We start from the raw sequence: 19,656 nt of genomic DNA on the forward strand, positions 1-19,656 counted from the left end.
TTCTAATGTGTCACAATGAATGTTCAGACAGAAAGATCAACCACGAGAGCTGATTTACAGATTACATCTTCACATCTTTATAAATGTTTTGTTGTCCCTGTCAGAGAAAACAAATCAAATGCTGTTCACCATGCAACCTGCATAATACAAATCACAAATGTGCTTTTTTTAATACATTATCAATGCTGTCTCTTTAAATGAGGATATTGACTAACATCTCACAGACGATGATGATGATGATGGGCTGTTCACCATGATCACATTTTCACACAAGACAGAATGAGCCAATAATGTGTCAAAACAAAGCTCGGGTACTCACTCTGTCTCACACTTCATTTGTTTTGGTCTTATCTTGCTTTCATATATTATTTTTTCAACTTTAAGAAACAAGTATGCCAATAATCAAAAGTGCCAAATATATTTTTCTGACCGTGTAAGTCTTTTAGCAGTATTTTTAGTTTTCCTGTAAAACTGAAATAATGAATTTGGAGCTAAAGCAACCCTTTGTAATTTAGTTTTCAGTGATTTCCATGTTTGACCATTGAATCACATTGTTGCTGCAATGTATCACTGTATGTTGTACTGTATATTTTGTGTGTAATGTTTGTCTTTTGTTGTTGTCAGGGGATGTGTGACCTACCTTTGTGTAAGGCAGAGAGTGCCACTGAGCACAAGCATTTCATTTTATTTTTAATATACATAACAATGAAGTTAAACTTGAACTCAACCTTGCTAGTTTGATTCTGATTTGGCCTCTTGAACTTGACTCTGAGCTGCGCCTGACATTGGTCTGTTTTGGCAAAGAATGTATGGCAGACTTTTCCAGCATGAGAGTAAAATATGAAATACAAAATGACCAAGAGGAATGTTCCATTACTTGCCAAAGTCCCCATAAAACAGAAAACACACACACACCACCCAGTCACCTTTCTGCACTGTGTCCCCCAGGGCACAGCTCTGGCCTGTTTGAAGATCAAAGGAGCTGAGGTAAAACAGCATGTTTACAGGTGTTAGGAAATTGAAAATTTCCTTGGCTGAGTGTGGTTTTGAATTGAAGAGGAAGTCTACGCTACACACATACATGTGTGTTGTTGTCTGTGTGTGTGTGTGTGTGTGTGGGGGGGGGGAAAACAAACTGACAAGTTTGTTTTCTTCTGCACTCTCACATCAACTTCCCACATGTTCCAGATAAAGTGTGAGTGAACCAAAGATGTGCATAAACTGTGAATACATTTTTTTTAAAGCAAAGCGATGATATTAGCCACTATGTGCCTGGTTGGTTTTGTGTTCTGCTTGCAGATAATTGGTCTTTGATGGTACACCTGCTCCTGTCTGGGAGAGCTTTGGCTGCAGCAGAAAAGAGTTACCTGAAAACGCCTCCTATTAACAACACATTACCCATTGTGGCAAATAAGAGAGTTGGCATGGTGTTGTTTCGGAGCCATATTGAGAACCTCACTGCAAAAGCAACAGCAGGGGAGGATGCTGAGTTTGTGAGGGATTAGTTGAATTCTAACACTTTTTTGGGGGAGACCACAACAATAAGCACACCTCAGTCAAGCTTGAGTATGTCATTTACTCTGCACCTCTCCACTTTGTGTTTCTCTGTGTGCATGAGAGAACCAGTCATACCAAGCTTTCTGCATGAAAGGGAGAGTGTTAAGCTTTTGAGGCTATTTGTGCTTCTGACTCTGTAGTGTTTGTGTCCAATGGGAGGTGCCTGCGCCAGCTTCCTTAAAGAAGTAGGGGGTTTTGTTTGTTTCTCTGCCGTGCCAGGAGAAGTGACAGCCATTCCGCCTCTTTCACAGAAACACATTCATCTGTGTGAGAAAGGCGGCCGCTGAACTCAGATGAAAGGCCATAGGGGCTGTGTTGCACAGGAAGGCAGACTGTACATCGACTTCAGTACAAACACAACATAAGCCATGTCACAGACAGACAGACAGAAGAACAGACATAAAGAACAGACATAAAGAAAGAAAGAAAGAAAGAAAGAAAGAAAAAAGCAAACAATAAATATAAGAAAGAAAATACTGCAATTATCACACTACACTAAGGTTAATATGTTGATATTTTAATTATGTATTTCACTTAGTAATAAACTATACTATACTGGTCTGCATACTATACTGACCTCTCTATTAACTGTTGAGTTAGAGAGACAGAGAGAGAGAGAGAGAGAGAGAGAGAGAGAGAGAGAGAGAGAGAGAGAGAGAGAGAGAGAGAGAGAGAGAGAGATTATCATGAAGGCCCTGTCACATAAACATGTGACATAAACATTATAATAAAATATTTTAGTCAGCCACTTTAATTCATGTCAGGCCAAAAAAAAAAATTAAAAATGTTCATTAAGGTTTGTGTAGATACAGGATATATATTTGTAAAATTGTGTGTTATTTAAAAAATGTATTGTTGAATAGTTTTACGAAATATTTTGTAAAATGTATTACCATATTAAAATGTGTTTTGGGCAAGCAGGCACGCTGTTTGAGGTGATACTTGTGTGACTATAAATAACAAAGGCCGGCGAACGGACACGTTCATTTCATTAGAGCAGGTCAAATTCAATTAGAGGATATGGCGTTTGTTTTAAAAGTTTTCTTTCAAAACATGGTTGCCGACAAACTCTTCACAGTGTCTCTGGTATTTCTCCAGAGGAGGCCCATTTGGGAAGTATCACATTGAGAAACGAATTTGGTTTAAAAGATACAAATTTAAAGTGCGCAAACAAGGCAAATGTTTGTTTTTTTAAACTCCATAATTTAAATGACGGTATATTGACATAATTCATAATGACACAGCTAAAAATAAAGGCCTGCTAAAAGCAAGTCGATTTAACATCGTCTAAAACATCACGTGTAATGTAATCCATTTAAATAGAACGAATTTGCGCTGCCAGGAGAAATAGGTTGAATATTGATGTGCTGATTGATTGATTTATTTTGTAAATTCATTCCATGATAATTTTTTGTGTGTAAATGTGTCGCTGACTTGCAAAGAGTTTATGTTTGCCTTTACAAACGTGTGTGTTTGCTTAAAACAGGAAGTCATGTTTATAATCTCAGTTCCTTGTTGTATTGATACACTGTATAGGCCGTTTTTTTATTTGCATTGTAATAATTAATTGTGTAATTATACCTCTTACCTCTCTTTTAATTATTAAAGTGTCGTTTGGAAGCCCAGTAAGCCACCTGTTTAGTCCTTAAAAGCTGCGCAACATTACCACCTTCATAATGTGCGTTATATCGCTTCATATTTTAAAGCAAGTCATATTTTAAAGCAAGTCAAAGTCACCAGGTTTTATTAAAAAAAAAACATAAAACAAACAAAATGTTGAAAAAACAATTGTGCTGCCATGATGAATTATGAACGACTAAAAACAATCTAAGCCGGAGGTAAATTAGGCCTGCAACCATTACATGTTGAAATGAGGAATATTTAGGCCTATGCAAAAACACACAATTTAATACATCAATAAAGATTTTTATTTTTTTAGTCAACCGTACACAATTAGTTATTAGTGTGTGTGTGTGTGTGTGTGTGTGTGTGTGTGTGTGTGTGTGAAATAAGTGGAGAGAGAGAGAGAGAGAGAGAGAGAGAGAGAGAGAGAGAGAGACGATAATTATTCATCAATATAAAAACACAGCCAAAACCACACTGATCACTGATGCGAACATTGAGCCAATACAGCAGATACATTCACCTGAAATGACAGGTCTGATGTGTTGCTGTGGATACAGACCAACAAGTACTACAGACTAGGACACGCAAACACACGCGCGCGCTGCATGTGCGGCATCCCTTGAACGCACTGATTTGATTTCATTCCCTGGAGCCCTACAGTCTTCTCCTTGCTTCGCCCTCTTACTCAAACTTCAACCTCAATTGACACAGAAACAATTTTAGCTCGTAAAGTAAACTACAACTAGTGAAGCTTAGTTTAAACAATGTCCCAAATATCGACATTCTGCCGCCCCCCCCCCCCCCCTCTCTCTCGCTCTCTCTCTCTCACACACACACACACACACACACACACACACACACACACACACACATTCATTGATAGTGGTAAATACAGTTGTGTAAAATAACAAACATTAATATGTGTGATTCTCAAATAATGCTCAGCTGTATAAACTGCTAAATAATTGTTTTCTTGAAGTAGGGCCTATAGGTCATGAATCCAGGTAAAAACCAGCTGCTTCCCTGTTGATTTCTCTTATTGGATCAACGCCATAAAGGATGTGTGTTAGATAAAGATGGGGGACCAATTACTTAAAATGTGGATAAGCAAGTTCTACGCATGTTGTTGTCCCGTGCTACCTCCCTGCAGCCTCTGCGTAATAACGTCACTTTAAATACACTCATGCAGAACGGTTCATATTGCTCAGTGAACTTATTGCGTGACCTCGAAGATTTCCTCCTGAACTTTGGCCTGAGTCCAAGTGTGACTCCTGAAAAACACAAGCTCCAGGCCCAGTGAGGCAGGTTGGGTGTGTGCTCTGACAGTATAGTATCCTTACAGTAGGCTACAGGCAACAATGTTCAAGGAGCTGTGAGGAGGGAGAAAAAAAGAGTGCTTCCTTCTCTGCGGATCAATATCAGCGCAGCTGGAGCCGAACAGGAACCGGCATCGACATACTGTGTGGAGCTGACCTTTCCCACTCCCCACAGGCCCATACCTTCCTCCGCCGGAGAGGTCACCGGGCCAGGCACCGAAGGGGGCATTAGGAGGTGATTTCAAGCGCTAAATAAGCTGCATGTAAACCAATGTTTTGCTCTGAGACAGAGATACACCCATCACAGTTTACGCACAAAAAGAGTTTGCTCTCTTTTGATTGGCTGATAATGTAAATGTACTTGCCATGGGAAACGAGCCCAACAAACTAAAACTTATGAAAGGATTTTCAACGAGAGAGAGAGAAAAAAAAAAAAAACTCGTTTTTAGTAGGTTCTAATTTATTTTAGTTGATATCATTGCCTGGTTGTAATCAGCATCGCTTCCCTGGAGATCCTACCAACCTTTTTATTTACTACATCATTCTGTGAGCCAAGTCATGTGAGTAGCCTGTATAACGGGAGACGACGTTGCCTGTAGTCAAATCAGCTCCATAAGACAGACAGAGTGCCACTTGCTGCTGCAGCGGAGAGCCGGCCTGCAGAGGAAATCCACCATCACCAGTAAGTCCCACTACGTGTTCTCATGTTCCTGGACGTCTATAAAGCACGACTCATATAACAGTAATGACAGCAACTTATTCACACAGAGGCATGCGCACTTAGCAGAGGCCAGCGTCTCGCAAAACAACTAACAACCAGCTGACAACCACTTATGTGGATTTATTAGGCTTAAGAAAAAAAACATAATAGGCTTCATTTTGACCTACTCAGATGTAATGTGTATTCTTCAGAGCCTCAGATCTGTATGAGCAATACAAAATGCACTGACAGAAATATATGCCATTATCTTTACTCACAGCACTACAATGCATCAAATTAAAACAAACACGCACGCCTGAAGCGTTCTTCAAAACCATCTAAATTAATAACAGAACTACAAAGACATATGGCCAACTCCCATAACAGGTTACAACTAGAGCACAAAGACGCTCTCAGAGACTATATACTAAGCCGAGTCAAGTTCAAGTTCACCAGCTCCTGTGCAGTGAAGTGTCCAGCGTGGGGGAGGGGTCACATTTATGGGCTGTGTTTTCGAAAAGACTCAGTAACTGACCTGGGAAAATATAAAATGACAAGATATGATATATGGAATAGAAAGTTTGTTCCCTAAATGAACAGAGTGGCAAGCACACAAGCATTTGTTGCTGAGTGTGCAGAATGAAAATGCTGAGTTTGCTTGGTTTTCTTCACTTCAATTAAAATATTTCAAACTGCAACAAATTGTTTTAACTAGAATGCACTTCCTTGTTATAGGTATAATTTCTCTTCAAGAAAATTCTGACTGTGTACACAGTTGACTTAGATTCCCAAATCTCCTGTTTATTTTAGCACCACAACAGACACATTGTTTAGGGCCTGAAAGCATGCTTTGCAAAGCTTGAGGTATAAAACACCAAGGACGACAATTGAGGGCACGAAGAAGAATTTCATGAATAATACCAAAACAGTAAATGCTTCCGAAACAATATAACTCACTAAACTGCACCAGCAGCCAACAAAACAGAAAGCATGAAAAAGGAAATATTTAGCACTTGCAACACCTTTTATTATATTTGTATGCAGTAAAATTCTTATCACAATAAGGAAGAAAACACCTCTTAAAACTTTGAACAAAAGCACATAACGAAACAACTGCCCAGGTTTAGCTCGTAATTGTACATATTTATAGTAAAGAAACATTCTTTATAAATACTGTTTCATCTGTAGCAAGTAAATACCATAATTTAATTACAAATGGATAAATATGGCAGTTGATATTTACAAAAGGAAGGGTTTACAGAAAATTGAACGGCACAACGTTTATTTTCCTCACAATCTTCCAGATAGTATTTCACAATTCAAACTTGCAAAGCACAAAACATCACAAGTTAAGCCCAGCAAACTAAAATATACATTCACAAGCATAATATTGTGGTCTGTTTGAGTTAAATGTTAACTTTGGCACTCTTTCCAGTTTATAGATGTGTAGTATAGTACAATCAATTTGCCTTAGGATCACAATATTCAACAGTATAGTACAATTTTATCATAATATGTGCACTAAAAGTCCAGTTAGAGAAATAGCTACCATTGAAGGAACATCTATACACCAAAGACTGACAAACTATCACAACCAATGGGAAAATGGGCTTTTAGTAATTATTTACAATATGAAACACACCGCGACTATTATACATAATTTCCTCTGTGGTAATCGTCATATTCCCTGGCGAATCAAAAATAATAAAAATAAACAAATGTTTGTGTGCCTCTTGTGTGCACGTGTCCCAATCTCCTGCTGAATGGTCCAGTGCTATGAAATGAGTGTGTGTTGCTTCATTTCAGCTTAGTCCTAAACATACCATTCACTGAAATTGGAGGATAGGCCACTGTGGCTGGTGGTGTTGTGCACAGCTGAGGCTGGGGACAGGGTGGTGTTGCTTTGGGTCTCGGTGGTGGGAGACACCAGGCCTGGAGGTGTGGAGGATTCATAACCAGAGCTGGCTGCTGGTGATGAGTCTGATGCTGGTGGAGAGGCTTCATGGACCTGGAGAAAATAAGACAAATCAGTACTTGCAATGAAGCAATAAAGAAAACCCTTTGAATTGAACTGGGAATGAATGATGCACAACATAAAACACAATCATATGTGTTAATAATAAACATTACAGAGGCCTGACACACACATTTAACTAATCAGCACACATTTCCTGACACACGTATTTACCTTCATGTGTTTTCGTAGGGAGCTGGGATGTGTGTAGGACTTGTCACACATTTTGCAGAGGTAAGGCTTGTCCGACGTGTGAACGTGCATGTGTTTCTTTCGGTCGCTGCTGTTTGCAAACCTTCTGTCGCAGCCCTCAAACTCACACTGGAACGGCTTCTCTCCTGCAGGAAACAAAAAAGAATAAAGTGGTCACATATATAGGCTATATATATATACAGTATATATATTTATAGAGCAATGCCTCGGGCTGAGTGTATAACAACAAGGAGCTGTGCAGCTCATTGGATGCGTAAAATAAAATTAAAAATTGTGTTTACAGTATGAAAGTGTTCCCTTAAAATCACAGCAATCAATAACACATTTTAAAACAACTTAAAGCGCAATCCCAACCGTGATATTCAAAGTTTAAAGCTTATGTTAAAATGAGATGGGGGAGTTAATGAATAATGCGCATAGTGATTTGGAGGGGGTGGGAGAGGGGGATAAGGCCGTCCTCAGTAGGCCTACAGAAGGCGTACCATTTGCTGGGAGACAATAAAAATCTAATTAGCACCTGACCAATTTCATGGCACGGCACCATAATGTATTTCCCAAGAAAATAAGTCCAAATGTGAAAGGCTGGTAATGGCCCTGTCTAGCACCTTAGCTCCTATCAAAGGGACGCATGAGAAAACAAAAGGCATTAAACTACTGGTGCTGTCCTCGACTTAACCTACACCACAACACAGAACTCCTAAACAAACAGGAATTACACATCGATTAGAAAATAAGCGGGAATAATTTCTCTAAGGACAAAGTATGAAAAATCTATATGAAAAGGGGGGATCCTGCGACCTATAAAAGCGCAGCATCGACAACAAGCTGCACTAAACCAATTGATATGATTTACTACACCAGCCTGTCTGCACGCAACGCGCTCCTCCTGTCCCCTTTGACCCATTTTTAAAGTTTACTCCTAACAATAAAACATCGACAGAGCCTGTTAAATTGCTGTCTACACATTTGGAAAATGTTTTACGCGAGAAAAATTGTAAAAAAAAAAAATTGTGCTTGGTGTAGCCGTATAATAAAGACATTATTCCGCTATTCTAAACGGATTTGCTCTCTCCTGGATGTGGTCCTAAATCTACTTTGACTGTATCTACAAATACTATCTACTTTAGCAGCCTAAAATAGCCACCAATAATTTGATCTTAATTCGTGTTTTCTAGTGGGCAAGCACATGTTTACAATAGCGAAATAAACGCACATGCCGGGTTATTAACAGCAATAACACACATCTTATTATTAAAATAAAATCAATTAAAAAAGGCCTTCACGGTGATAATTACCTGTGTGTGTTCTCTTGTGTATCTTCAAGTTTTCCGACCGTGCGAAGACCTTTCCACAGCCGGGGAAGGGGCACGGAAAAGGCTTTTCCCCGGTGTGCACCCGAATGTGGTTCACCAGTTTGTATTTCGCCTTGAACGGTTTGCTCTCCCGGGCGCAATCCTCCCAGAAACAGACGTGGTTGGTCTGCTCCGGTCCACCGACATGCTCCACCGAGACGTGCGTGACCAACTCGTGCATGGTGCTAAAAGTTTTGTTGCAACACTTCTTTGGGTTGCTGAGCTGCTCGGGGTCGATCCACTTGCAGATGAGCTCCTGCTTGATGCACTGCTGCCTCATGTAGCGGAAAAAGGCACCGGGGTGGTGGTGGGCTGCCATGTTCATCCCCATGTTCATATTCATGGAGCCGTACTGGTTGTGGAGCTGCGCGGCAGAGTACGGGTCGGTCCTCGGGCTGGAAACCTGGTGGTACTGGTCGGAGCGTCCGAAAACTTCTCCGGGTAGTCCGAGCCTCATTTGCCCGTTGAGGACATTCGGGGAACCGTGGGACCCATGTTGGTCGTGGATCCCGGGGAACAGAATGTGGCCTTGAGTGTCTGTGTGGGAGTGATGAAGGGATCCCGCCGTGGGGCCAAAAATAGTGTGTTGGCTGCTAGCCGGAGAGGATTCTCCGAAGCCACGACTACGAAAGAGAAAGTCCCTGGTTGAGTTGAAAGGAGAGCTTGCATACGACGAGACATGGGCGGCGTGAGCTCCCAGAGCCGCAGCGGGGTAGCCCGGCGCCTGGCTGGTGAAGGCAGAGCTCTGTCCCGGAGAGAGATCATGGTTCAGCTTAAACGCACCCATGTGTGCGGAGTCTACAAAGCTATTTTGTGCCAAACTCAAGTCTCTCTCCTGCATCTCGCTCGCTGAGTGATGCCTGGCAAATGACCCCACTCCCAGTCCGGGGAACTGGTGACCAGCATCCAGCAACATTATTTCAGAAAGCGATTTCTTTGTTTCTTTTTTTTATTTTTGTTTAAATCAGCGCAGGGCTACAGCGAATAAGTTAAACAACAAAATCAAATGTTTATGCTGGTAAGCAACAATTCAACTTCCAACCTTGGAAACACCATATCAGGCGTGATTCAAAACGCTGCTCCGCTCATGAGGGGAAAAAAATCAGCTCGGCTTATCGAACACTGAATTTACTTCTAGTTAACTTGTGCCTCAAAAATCCAAATGCAATGAAGTGAAGAGTTTCCTCGTGTCCTCTTCTCTTGAATGCGACAGTTGGCTGCGTTAAAATGCACTCGAAGAATTAAATAATTATCTTACTAGGTGTCCTCTGCGTGCACAGACCGAGAGTAGCTGGATCATCTCAAAAATCGCTGTGCCGATTGGGTATGTATTTATTTCTCTGGCTCGCCTGTGTTTATCGCGGAGGGTCCCTGTTTCTCCGTGGACTGGCTCAACCTCTTCTTCCGCCCCCTTTAACTGGAACCCGTTCATTCATTCCTCGCCGTCTCATTGGCCACTGCGCCTCATCAATCCCAGGTGCCCCTCCAATAGCAGGTAGCGCTCTGGCGACTTAATAGTGCAACGCCATTTTCCACTAATAATTACCGCCTACTTTCAGGAGAAGATTTGGGGGGTACATACAAGCGAAATGATCACGACAAGAGAGAGGAGAGAACATGTTTTTGTTGTTTATATTCCGTAGGTGCCAAGGTGTAGTATGCAAATAGATAAAAATGTGGCATTTGTTGAGAAACAATAAGATAGGAGAACGATACAAAAATTTAGATCGGGGAAAAGAAAGTTAATCAGTGGTGCAGGGAATTCGGTAATCTAAATATAATGCAACAGCTCTGTGTATTTTACATTTCTAAAGTACAAAATGATCACACTCCTATATCAGTGCACATAGAGCCTTGCTATTAAATATATGGATATCATTTACCCACAATATCTTAAAAAAAAAAATACACTAATTGCGCAAAATGTTCAGTACGCACGTCAGTATGACTGCAGAAGGGGAAGAGTGTAAAACGATTTCCAGGCCTTTTTACTTCTATAAAGCATATATGGCTTGAATATTATGAAATTATTTTTAATGATCTCCAAAGTCTGCTAAAATACTGAGGGTGCATTAAGTCTCTTTGGCAAAAAACAACAACAGTAAACGTAATATAGCCTACTACTGCAGAACAGTTTTTGGTGTTTAAATTGACTCAAGTAGCCTACACCAGTATGATACCAAATTATAATAAATTATATATATAAACATACATGCAAACATTCACATATCCAACTTAAATGTTGTTATGGTATAGATCTGTCATTAAGTTGAGTTAAGATAAGTTGTATAGAATCACTCAAATCTGACGAATCGCTCGCCACTTAATTCTCCACAGCTGAGAAAGCATGTGTGGCTCCATATGGAGTCCAGTGGTTTTTCACTGGTTGTAGAACCACAACTGGGCCTTTAGTGGTGCTCCAGTGCTCACACTGGCAACCGCCAGTGCTTGTTGTTGGTTCTTTTAATGGATCCATATGTTGCTGGTTCTGTTTCCTCGGTGGTTCTCACATTCACCACAGCAATTAAGTTACATGGTGTGGTGGTGAACTGCGGTTAGATCCAAGTTAACCATTAGTGACCTGTAAGGTCGAGCTTTTCCTGAACTCACAATAACGAATTTACAGTAATACAAGTTTTTCAGCTGATATTGAATTAAGATGTTATGGTGTTCTCTATGAGCATGGGTCTGTGTACCGTTTGGTTTTAGCCTAAAAAACGATGCCCTTAAGAAAACGATAGTCTGCAGCCATGCAGCCACTGCTTCTTACACCATATTTAATTTATTAACCACTTTTTTTTTCTTAATGTAATTTCCTTTTCGGTTCCCATACAGGCAGTAAAAAAAAGAGGATTTGCTTCATTTACTGGCAACTTTCCATTTACAAGCATGCACTGAATCTGCGTTCAACTGGGGATATACAGGCCGTGCACCACAGCTGCTCATTCACGTACAAGTCAAAGGAAGTTTACTTACATTTTCACCAAATTAAAATCCCACAAGCTCTCCTGTTCCATTACACAACACATTTCTCTGTCTGCCTCAGCTGTCCATAAGCGACCGATAATGGTCAAGGCGAGGGAAACGTTTAAAAACTTTTTCAAATTGTGTGTGTGTGTGTGTGTGTGTGTGTGTGTGTGTGTGTGTGTGTGTGTGTGTGTGTGTGTGTGTGTGTGTGTGTGTGTGTGTGTGTGTGTGTCTCTTAGCTCGTAGTGGGACAGGCTCAGCGTTGTGTGCCATTCTTCTAAGTCTATTTCAACCCGCACCACAGGAAACGCAGGAGCTGATCCAAGTTCAAAGTCACGTCTGCCGACCCCTATAAGAAGTTTTTTATTTCTCTGCAAAACCACAAAACCTTCCCCAGATAGGGAGAAAAGCGAAAGAAAAGAAAAAATCTACCGGGTGGATAGGCACATGGCTGAGGGTTTTCCCTTCTGCTTGGAGAAGAAAGGTGGTCTAGCCTATTGAAAATCCCCCAAAGGCCAGTATTTTAACAGGTTTTAGGATCAGCAATATACGTTGAGACATGGCCCCCAGATTTAAAATATAAATTACATGAAATATAACTCAGAATGTGATCTGAGGTTTCTGTAAGTATGACGCAAAGCTATAATCAATAAAGTCAGTAGTCTTGATCACATAAGGGCGCTCTGCCTTATAATGGGGGCCAAAGGCGTATTTTCTCCTCTGTTATCTGACAATATCAATATGTTGACACACTGGAAGGTTACTTGTGTGGCTTCCGTGACCTTGTGTTTCATGGATGTTTGACCTATGACCCGTTAAGACCACGTATGTTGCCCTCTTGACTCCTTTTGGTAAAATAACCCTGTTTATGACAAAGCGTCTTTGTTTTAAAGAGAGAGAGAGAGAGAGAGAGAGAGAGAGAGAGAGAGAGAGAGAGCTTTAAAGATGTCCCCCTCTTCCGTCTGAAGCATCGACAGCTTTTGGAATTTGGAAGCTATACGTCAATACTAAATTAAACTATTCCTTCAACAAGTTCACACTCGACTTTTCCTGTATTAATTTAGATAATTTAATATTAAGTGTAATATGGACCAATTTCCATTATTTTGACATGGCAGGATATGATGACTGTGGAAAACTCGGCAGCTGTATTTCAAAAATTGAATGTGAAGGATATTCACAAATTGTCACAGTTGAACGCCTTTATTACTACTTATTTGGCAAAATTAGAATTCTTGTTCATTTTGTGTGGATTAGGTCCCATTTAATGTGGTGTTTAATTTAATGTGTATGAAATAGGGGCCCTTAAAGAAATCATAAACAGTGCACCCACTGCTCTTCTGTGTTTTATGGGTTTCCAGAAGCTCTCATTGGAGCTGGGCATATTTTATTTTTTTAACTAAATCCCCGAGACAACGATTCACACACATGTGGTTATGGGTGAATTGTAGTGACTTTTAAATTATGATAAAAAAAAAAAAAAATACAGATACAAATTCCTTGTGAAAATGAAAAGAAAAATGAGCAGCTGTTAATAAACAATAAACTGCTAGAGGAGCAGGAAGAACAACCAACAGTTGCAAGACTACAACACGTTATATATCAGTTGTAGAAAACCTCTATTCAGTTGCTGATTATCAAGTTCATAAATCAGTTTCAACAGAGGAGCACGTGCAACAGGCCCATAACATGTAAACCCTTCCCTCTCTAACACGGTTGAAATCAATTAGCCTATAGAACATGGTCATGAGTGGGGAAATGTGGTGTTCATTAATATACTGTAAGTTTTTACATGTTTATGGCCAGCTCCTGTTCAAGTTACAAACACTTTGATTGGATGATGATTTATATTTTGAGGCCAGCTTTCATAAATCGATTGGAAAGGTGTGTGAATGAAGACATATCAATGACACATACACGTCCTGCTGTCAACAGGGACTATTCAAACAGAGTGATCCTTCATACTGAACTTATATACAGCGTTACAAATGTCTGCCAACCGACATTATAAAAACGTGTTAAATAATGGTTAGCTCACGTGTTGAGAATAAAAAAATACCTGACACCTTTTACAAGTGCTGCCAAGACAGTTTGATGTGTATAACTCACGCATAGGTCAGCCTTAACTTGTAATACATCCAAACCAAGATACATTCATTTAGTTGGATTTTTTTATTGAGGCATTATGAAAAATGTCAAAGAATAAATAAGAATTAAATAATTTTGTATTGGTTTTCTCAACATTTCCCAAAATTAAATGTAAAACTTCTAAATGTAAGTGTAGCAGTCATGTTATTTATATCAACATATGAAGAAAATGAATCATGTTGATATAATAACTGCGAGAGGGAGAATAGGGTTAAAATAAACAACACCGAAAACATCAAAAAAGCAGACTGAAACCTACTTCTCTGATGTTTTATTTTTATTTTATCTATCTAATCACCATTTTACGGTATTTTATTTCTCAGTAAAATGGTTTAGCAATGCAATGCCTTTCCACAGGTGTGCCCTTTCCATTATATCTTTCAATAATAAGTCTCAGGAGCTGCATGGTTTCGAAATCTTTCTTGATAACTACATACATTATTCCATTATTCCAGTCCACATTCCAAATAAATAAACTTTAGGCTATCACTGTTGTCCTCTTGACACATTACACTGGCCACATCCACCCATCCACCAGCGGGCTTTTTTTTTCTCTCTCTCTCTCTCTCTCTCTTTCTCAATGGCGATATCAAATCGATAGTAAGACACTTTCCCAGGGATAAACTAGGCTGTATTTGTCACATAAACTGGCATTTCGGTCATTCAAATGCGCCAGGACCAGTAAACAGAAAGCCGCACAAACAGATCTGCTGGTAACTTTGTGAGTACAACTTTTTGGAGTCAACAGCGATAAAGAGAGTGAGGGGGCGGAACCCTGCTGAGCCCCTGCGCTGAACGACAGCCAATCGCTTCGTTCTCCTAACTGCCAGTCACCGAAATCCGTCCAATACCCGCAGTGCCATTTCTAAACTGTATTCCCCACTGTGTCCTCCAACTGTTGTATGTTCTGCCAATCGCTTGAGGACAGAGTGGGAAAAGGAGCAAGCAGAGTTAGAAGCCGGACAAAAGAACTTATAGACCCCTTATATACATATTTTCCTAATGTTTTAGAGAGCGTGGTGTGGTGAAAAGCAATTGCGGTGAGTGCGGATGGACTTGTCAGTGTAGTTATGGAACCCCCTTTAAGCAAGAGGAATCCGGCGATAAGATTAGGGGATTTGGCAGCGACTCAACCCCTTCCTCATCAGAATATGACAGGCTTCCCGGGGCTAGGGGGGCATCACCCTCTCTCCCACCATGCCCACCTCCACCCTGGGGAGCTGGGCAACGACCCCGGAGTGGCACTCACTCCATTTGGACCAGAGCACATGGCACAGACAAATGCTCTCAAACTTAGCCCATCTCAGCACATTCAGAGCCACCACGAAGCCCAGACCGCGGCATCTTTCACTTCTGCTCAGACCACAGTTGGTTTCCCCGTGGCTCACCCCCACTCAGGCTACTCAAGCAGCAGGGACTTCATCCTCAGGAGAGAACTCTCAGCCTCTGCTATGCATGCACTTGGCGACCAGCATAGTTCCGCCTCCTCCCCTCATCACCATGGCATGTTCATCTCGCCAACAGGTGCTTATGGGCACGCGGAAAGTGGGGCCCATTCACTTTTTACTGGACTTCACGACCAGGCGTCCCCAGGTGCCCACCACCATGCCCTCAATGGGCAGATGCGCCTGGGTATACCGGGGGACATCTACGGCAGGCCAGAGCACTTCGGGCACAGGCCAGAGCACTATGGACCCTCTTCTCTCCACAGCTACAACTCCATGAACCTCAATGTGAACATCGCTTCTGCTCCTCACGGAGCGGCGGGGGCGTTTTTAAGATACATGCGGCAGCCCATAAAGCAAGAGCTAATCTGCAAATGGATTGACCAGGAGCAAAGTCAAAAAAAGCCCTGCTCTAAAACTTACAGCACCATGCACGAACTGGTCAACCACGTCACGGTGGAGCATGTCGGGGGACCGGAGCAGAGCTCCCACGTCTGTTTTTGGGAGGAATGTCCACGGGAAGGAAAGGCTTTCAAAGCGAAGTACAAACTGATAAATCACATCCGAGTTCATACGGGAGAAAAGCCATTCCCGTGTCCTTTCCCGGGTTGTGGAAAGGTCTTCGCTCGATCGGAGAATTTAAAGATTCACAAGAGGACTCACACAGGTCAGTACTTCTAATTGTGTAATCTGAAAAATAGCACTTGATCGGAGATCAAGAATTTATGCGAGGAGACCTTGTGTTGTTATTCACGGACAGTGCGACCGTGCGTAAATGCGCACACAAGCGAGCAAAAAAAGTTGTATTCAGTGACGCATTGGCACAGTGAGTGTTTCATTTCCTTTCTTAAATATAAACGTTTGTATTCGCAGAGACGCCTGTAGTAGGCGTGAGAGGATTAGGGCATATGATTTGTAAAACGTGCTTACGTAGCCTACATGCAGGAAAGCGCTAGAACACGCGCAAATGTAATTATCCTCAGGCGTAGGACGTTTACGCAAAAGCTATATATCGACGAGTGATGTACATGGTGCACGATATCCTAACGTGCCGTATTTATTTATTCGGGTTACTGTTAACCACCAGGAGTAGCTATAGGAGCACGTATATAACCTCTGCATCTGTCGAGAAAGAAAATCTATCCGGATATACTGCCCAACCAAAACAACTGCGTCGTGTTAAATTGTTGGTCAGAGTTGCACCGTGCTGAAAGTTCAAGACAGTGAGTGTTAGCAGGCCAATTTTCCACAACGTTAAAATCTCACGTCATGACACAGACTGAGGGTAGTGTTTTGGCTAAGAGATAGATTAATGTTGGCCTTATGCCACCAGTATCGACAGGCCTCTACACCTTATTGAATGATGCTAAATACCCAGGGAAATAAACAAGTCATACCAAAAATATAAGTCATCAGGCAAGTCCAAGTTACACCTTCTTATTGCTTATCATTTCCAAAACGCACACTGCCCTCCAACCCACAATGTTACATATATGCACTATGCAGGCTATCATTAAAACTGTATGTTTCTCATTTAAGAGTGACTGACACTACGGTACATAAACGGCACCTGGTGGGCTCCTGACCCCCCCTCCTCACATACCACACATACATGTAACCTGAAGGCCTAAAGGCATGTTACACGTGTTAACACAGGAAAATACTCTGAACAAGTGGGTGTGTAGTAGTGACTGTAGTATGTTTAGTGGATAAGCTCTAGTGAAGACGAAGCCCCAGTGGAGAAGTACAGGCTGCTAGAATCTATGGGGAAATAATGTTCAGCTCTAGCCTTGTGATGTGTGTAAAATGTAAACACCCTTCATGGAGACTTTTCCATGGCAGTTTTTGAAGGCATTCTTGCACATGACACTGACTGCATCTGTTTCTTGTTTATCCCAGGTGAGAAACCTTTCAAGTGCGAGTTTGACGGCTGTGACAGAAAATTCGCCAACAGCAGCGACCGGAAGAAGCACTCTCACGTCCACACCAGCGACAAGCCTTACTACTGCAAAGTCCGTGGCTGTGACAAATCCTACACACACCCGAGCTCGCTGCGGAAGCACATGAAAGTGCACTGCAAGTCCCCGCCGCCCCCTTCCACCAACGTCAGCTACATTTCCTCCACAAATCCACTCGGAGACCCTCTTTCACCCAACTCCGAGGCGCACAGGAACCGCTCCGCGAACCTCTCCCCTCAGGTCACCAACCTCAACGAGTGGTACGTGTGCCAGGGGAGCGGAGGACCCAACCACCTCCACACCCCCTCCAGCGATGTGCCAACGTCAGATTCAGACGAGGACTCTTTCAGAAATTCAGACCCGAGGACAATGCTCTGACGCCCCGTTTACAACCACTGACTGTTCAACTTGTCATCTAGTCGACCCGTTAACGTGTGTGTAGATCCATGCTGGCCCGTGCGCTTGGGATATTGATCAGTTATTTTCACTGTAGTATTATTAAACGACTGTGCTCAATGCAGATAATTCACTATTATTCGTGGATGCAGTGCCGGCTTAACTACCTGAGGAAGAATTTCTCTCAAGGTGACCCCTGACCTTTCTTAAAATGCAGATCAAAACTGTCAAAATAAAACATTTGTCACCGACATTAGAATTGAAATTAAGTGTTAAAAAACCCTTGCTTCTTACTTAAACCATTCGAAACCATTCGAGCCATTCGAAACCATTCAAATATGCAGGGTTTAATTAACTGCATGGCTTAAGACTCAACTGGTGTGCTGAAATGACATCTTTCATGTGACCTCCCGTCACCCCCTTGCAGTTTAATAACTCGCTGGCTATCAATCACTGTCATATTCCAGACATTTAAGGAAAAGGAATGGTACTGCTTGTAACCCCACAAATGGCAACAAATGTTTATGGACAGAATCTAGAATATGAGGCTTTTTTATTTCATGTGATTTCTTTATAAGATGTGGTACAAACTTTGATAAACCAATAAGGAAAACAAAAAAAAGAGGAGGCAAACATCTTAGTGTCTTAAGGGTTCTCATTTACCTTTTCAGATTTATACAATACATGTGTTTGGATGAATTTTGTAATATTTAAGAACTATTTAAGACTATATTTTATGCAAAATACACAAGTGTTATGCTCGTTAAAGAGTAAAGTCCCTTGAGACCCTAAATGTCTACACTGACAGGCTTTGGCCCTGTAGGATTTGTATATATGTAATTGTACTGATGCTTGTGAATGTTGTGTAGTTTTAATTACAAAAAAAAATGTTGTTTTGTACATTGTAATTTATTTACTGATATCAATGTTGTACTGGAATTACAGGAACACCAAAGAATAATAATATCAGTTTTGGTGATGCATAGTACCCTGCTGATGTTTTTTTTGTTGTTTTTCTTTCTCAATTTCATGTTGCTTTTCTGTTCACTTTTTTGTGTTCTGTAAAAGAAGAAACATTTACTTGAATAGGCTGTGTAATGTGAAAAGTCCCTTTCTCGCATGCCTTTTGTAGTGATCTGTCTTTCTCTTTGAGGTGCATGGTGCCGTTGGACATGATGGATAAAAAAAGAGATGAATCAGCTATTGTGCAGATCTTTGATGTTCAAAATTAAATTTGCAATATAAGTTTCATGCTAAAAAATAATAATAAAAAACAGGACATATACAGTAAATAATTAACAAGTGTGAAATTATTTTGATGATTGAGTGAATTTGATTAATATGAGTTTTGGAAATTAGAGAATTACAGTGTATAAATGGACTGGTTACACATGAAGTCAGCTTTATGTAAAATGTATTTTAGGAAGCTGTGCATTTATTGTCAAATAATTACCTTTTTACTGTGAAATGTAAATAAGAGTCAGTTAGAAGTGCTCACTTTCTAACCAGACATTTCTATAAAATATTCACTGTTATCTCAGAAAAAGGCCCAACGGGCCAAGAAAGCTGGTATAAACTAATCACTGAGCTAATGGGAAAAACTTATAGCCCCCTGATGGCGCTACCTCTGAAAGGCGCGACAGCACAAAGCAGCCGAGGCATGAATCATTCATGGGGAAAATAAAAGATAAAAGAAATCTGACAATAAGCAAGGCCTTGTATAGAGTATATAAAACAAGTCCCCCTCTTATTTCCTCCATTAAAACGCACAATCTCACGTTCAAAGAGTTGCCTGTCCAGTCTATAGAATTAAAATTGACCAACGCGAGTCCTGCATCACTTCAAAGGCTGCAGCTTCTGAGAGGAAGGCTGGCCGCTTTGACAGTCTTCATGGTGCGTTAGGATTTCTATTGCAATTGGGCAGTGAGACGCTCACATTTGAATGTGTCTGGTTGAAAAACACT

The 19,656-nt window shown here is 41.1% G+C and overlaps 2 protein-coding genes across 2 annotated transcripts; one reads left to right on the forward strand and one right to left on the reverse strand.

Annotated features, from left to right (window-relative positions):
• Positions 1-6,204: 6,204 nt before the first annotated feature.
• On the reverse strand, positions 6,205-10,198 carry zic2a (zic family member 2 (odd-paired homolog, Drosophila), a). Its single transcript, XM_031285810.2, has 3 exons — positions 8,722-10,198; positions 7,388-7,551; positions 6,205-7,207 (listed from the first exon to the last, which is right to left on the reverse strand). Exons 1-3 carry the CDS (start codon positions 9,692-9,694, stop codon positions 7,013-7,015), a joined length of 1,332 nt encoding a protein of 443 aa, XP_031141670.1. The 5' UTR covers positions 9,695-10,198; the 3' UTR covers positions 6,205-7,012.
• Positions 10,199-14,647: 4,449 nt separating this feature from the next.
• zic5 (zic family member 5 (odd-paired homolog, Drosophila)) lies at positions 14,648-18,966 on the forward strand. The gene is made up of 2 exons (XM_031285931.2): positions 14,648-16,005; positions 17,238-18,966. The coding sequence occupies exons 1-2, from the start codon at positions 14,964-14,966 to the stop codon at positions 17,672-17,674; spliced, it is 1,479 nt and encodes a 492-aa protein (XP_031141791.1). The 5' UTR covers positions 14,648-14,963; the 3' UTR covers positions 17,675-18,966.
• The last annotated feature ends 690 nt before the right edge of the window (positions 18,967-19,656 follow it).

This window comes from Sander lucioperca, chromosome 8, assembly GCF_008315115.2.
Source record: "Sander lucioperca isolate FBNREF2018 chromosome 8, SLUC_FBN_1.2, whole genome shotgun sequence".
In the NCBI taxonomy this organism is placed as follows: domain Eukaryota; kingdom Metazoa; phylum Chordata; class Actinopteri; order Perciformes; family Percidae; genus Sander; species Sander lucioperca.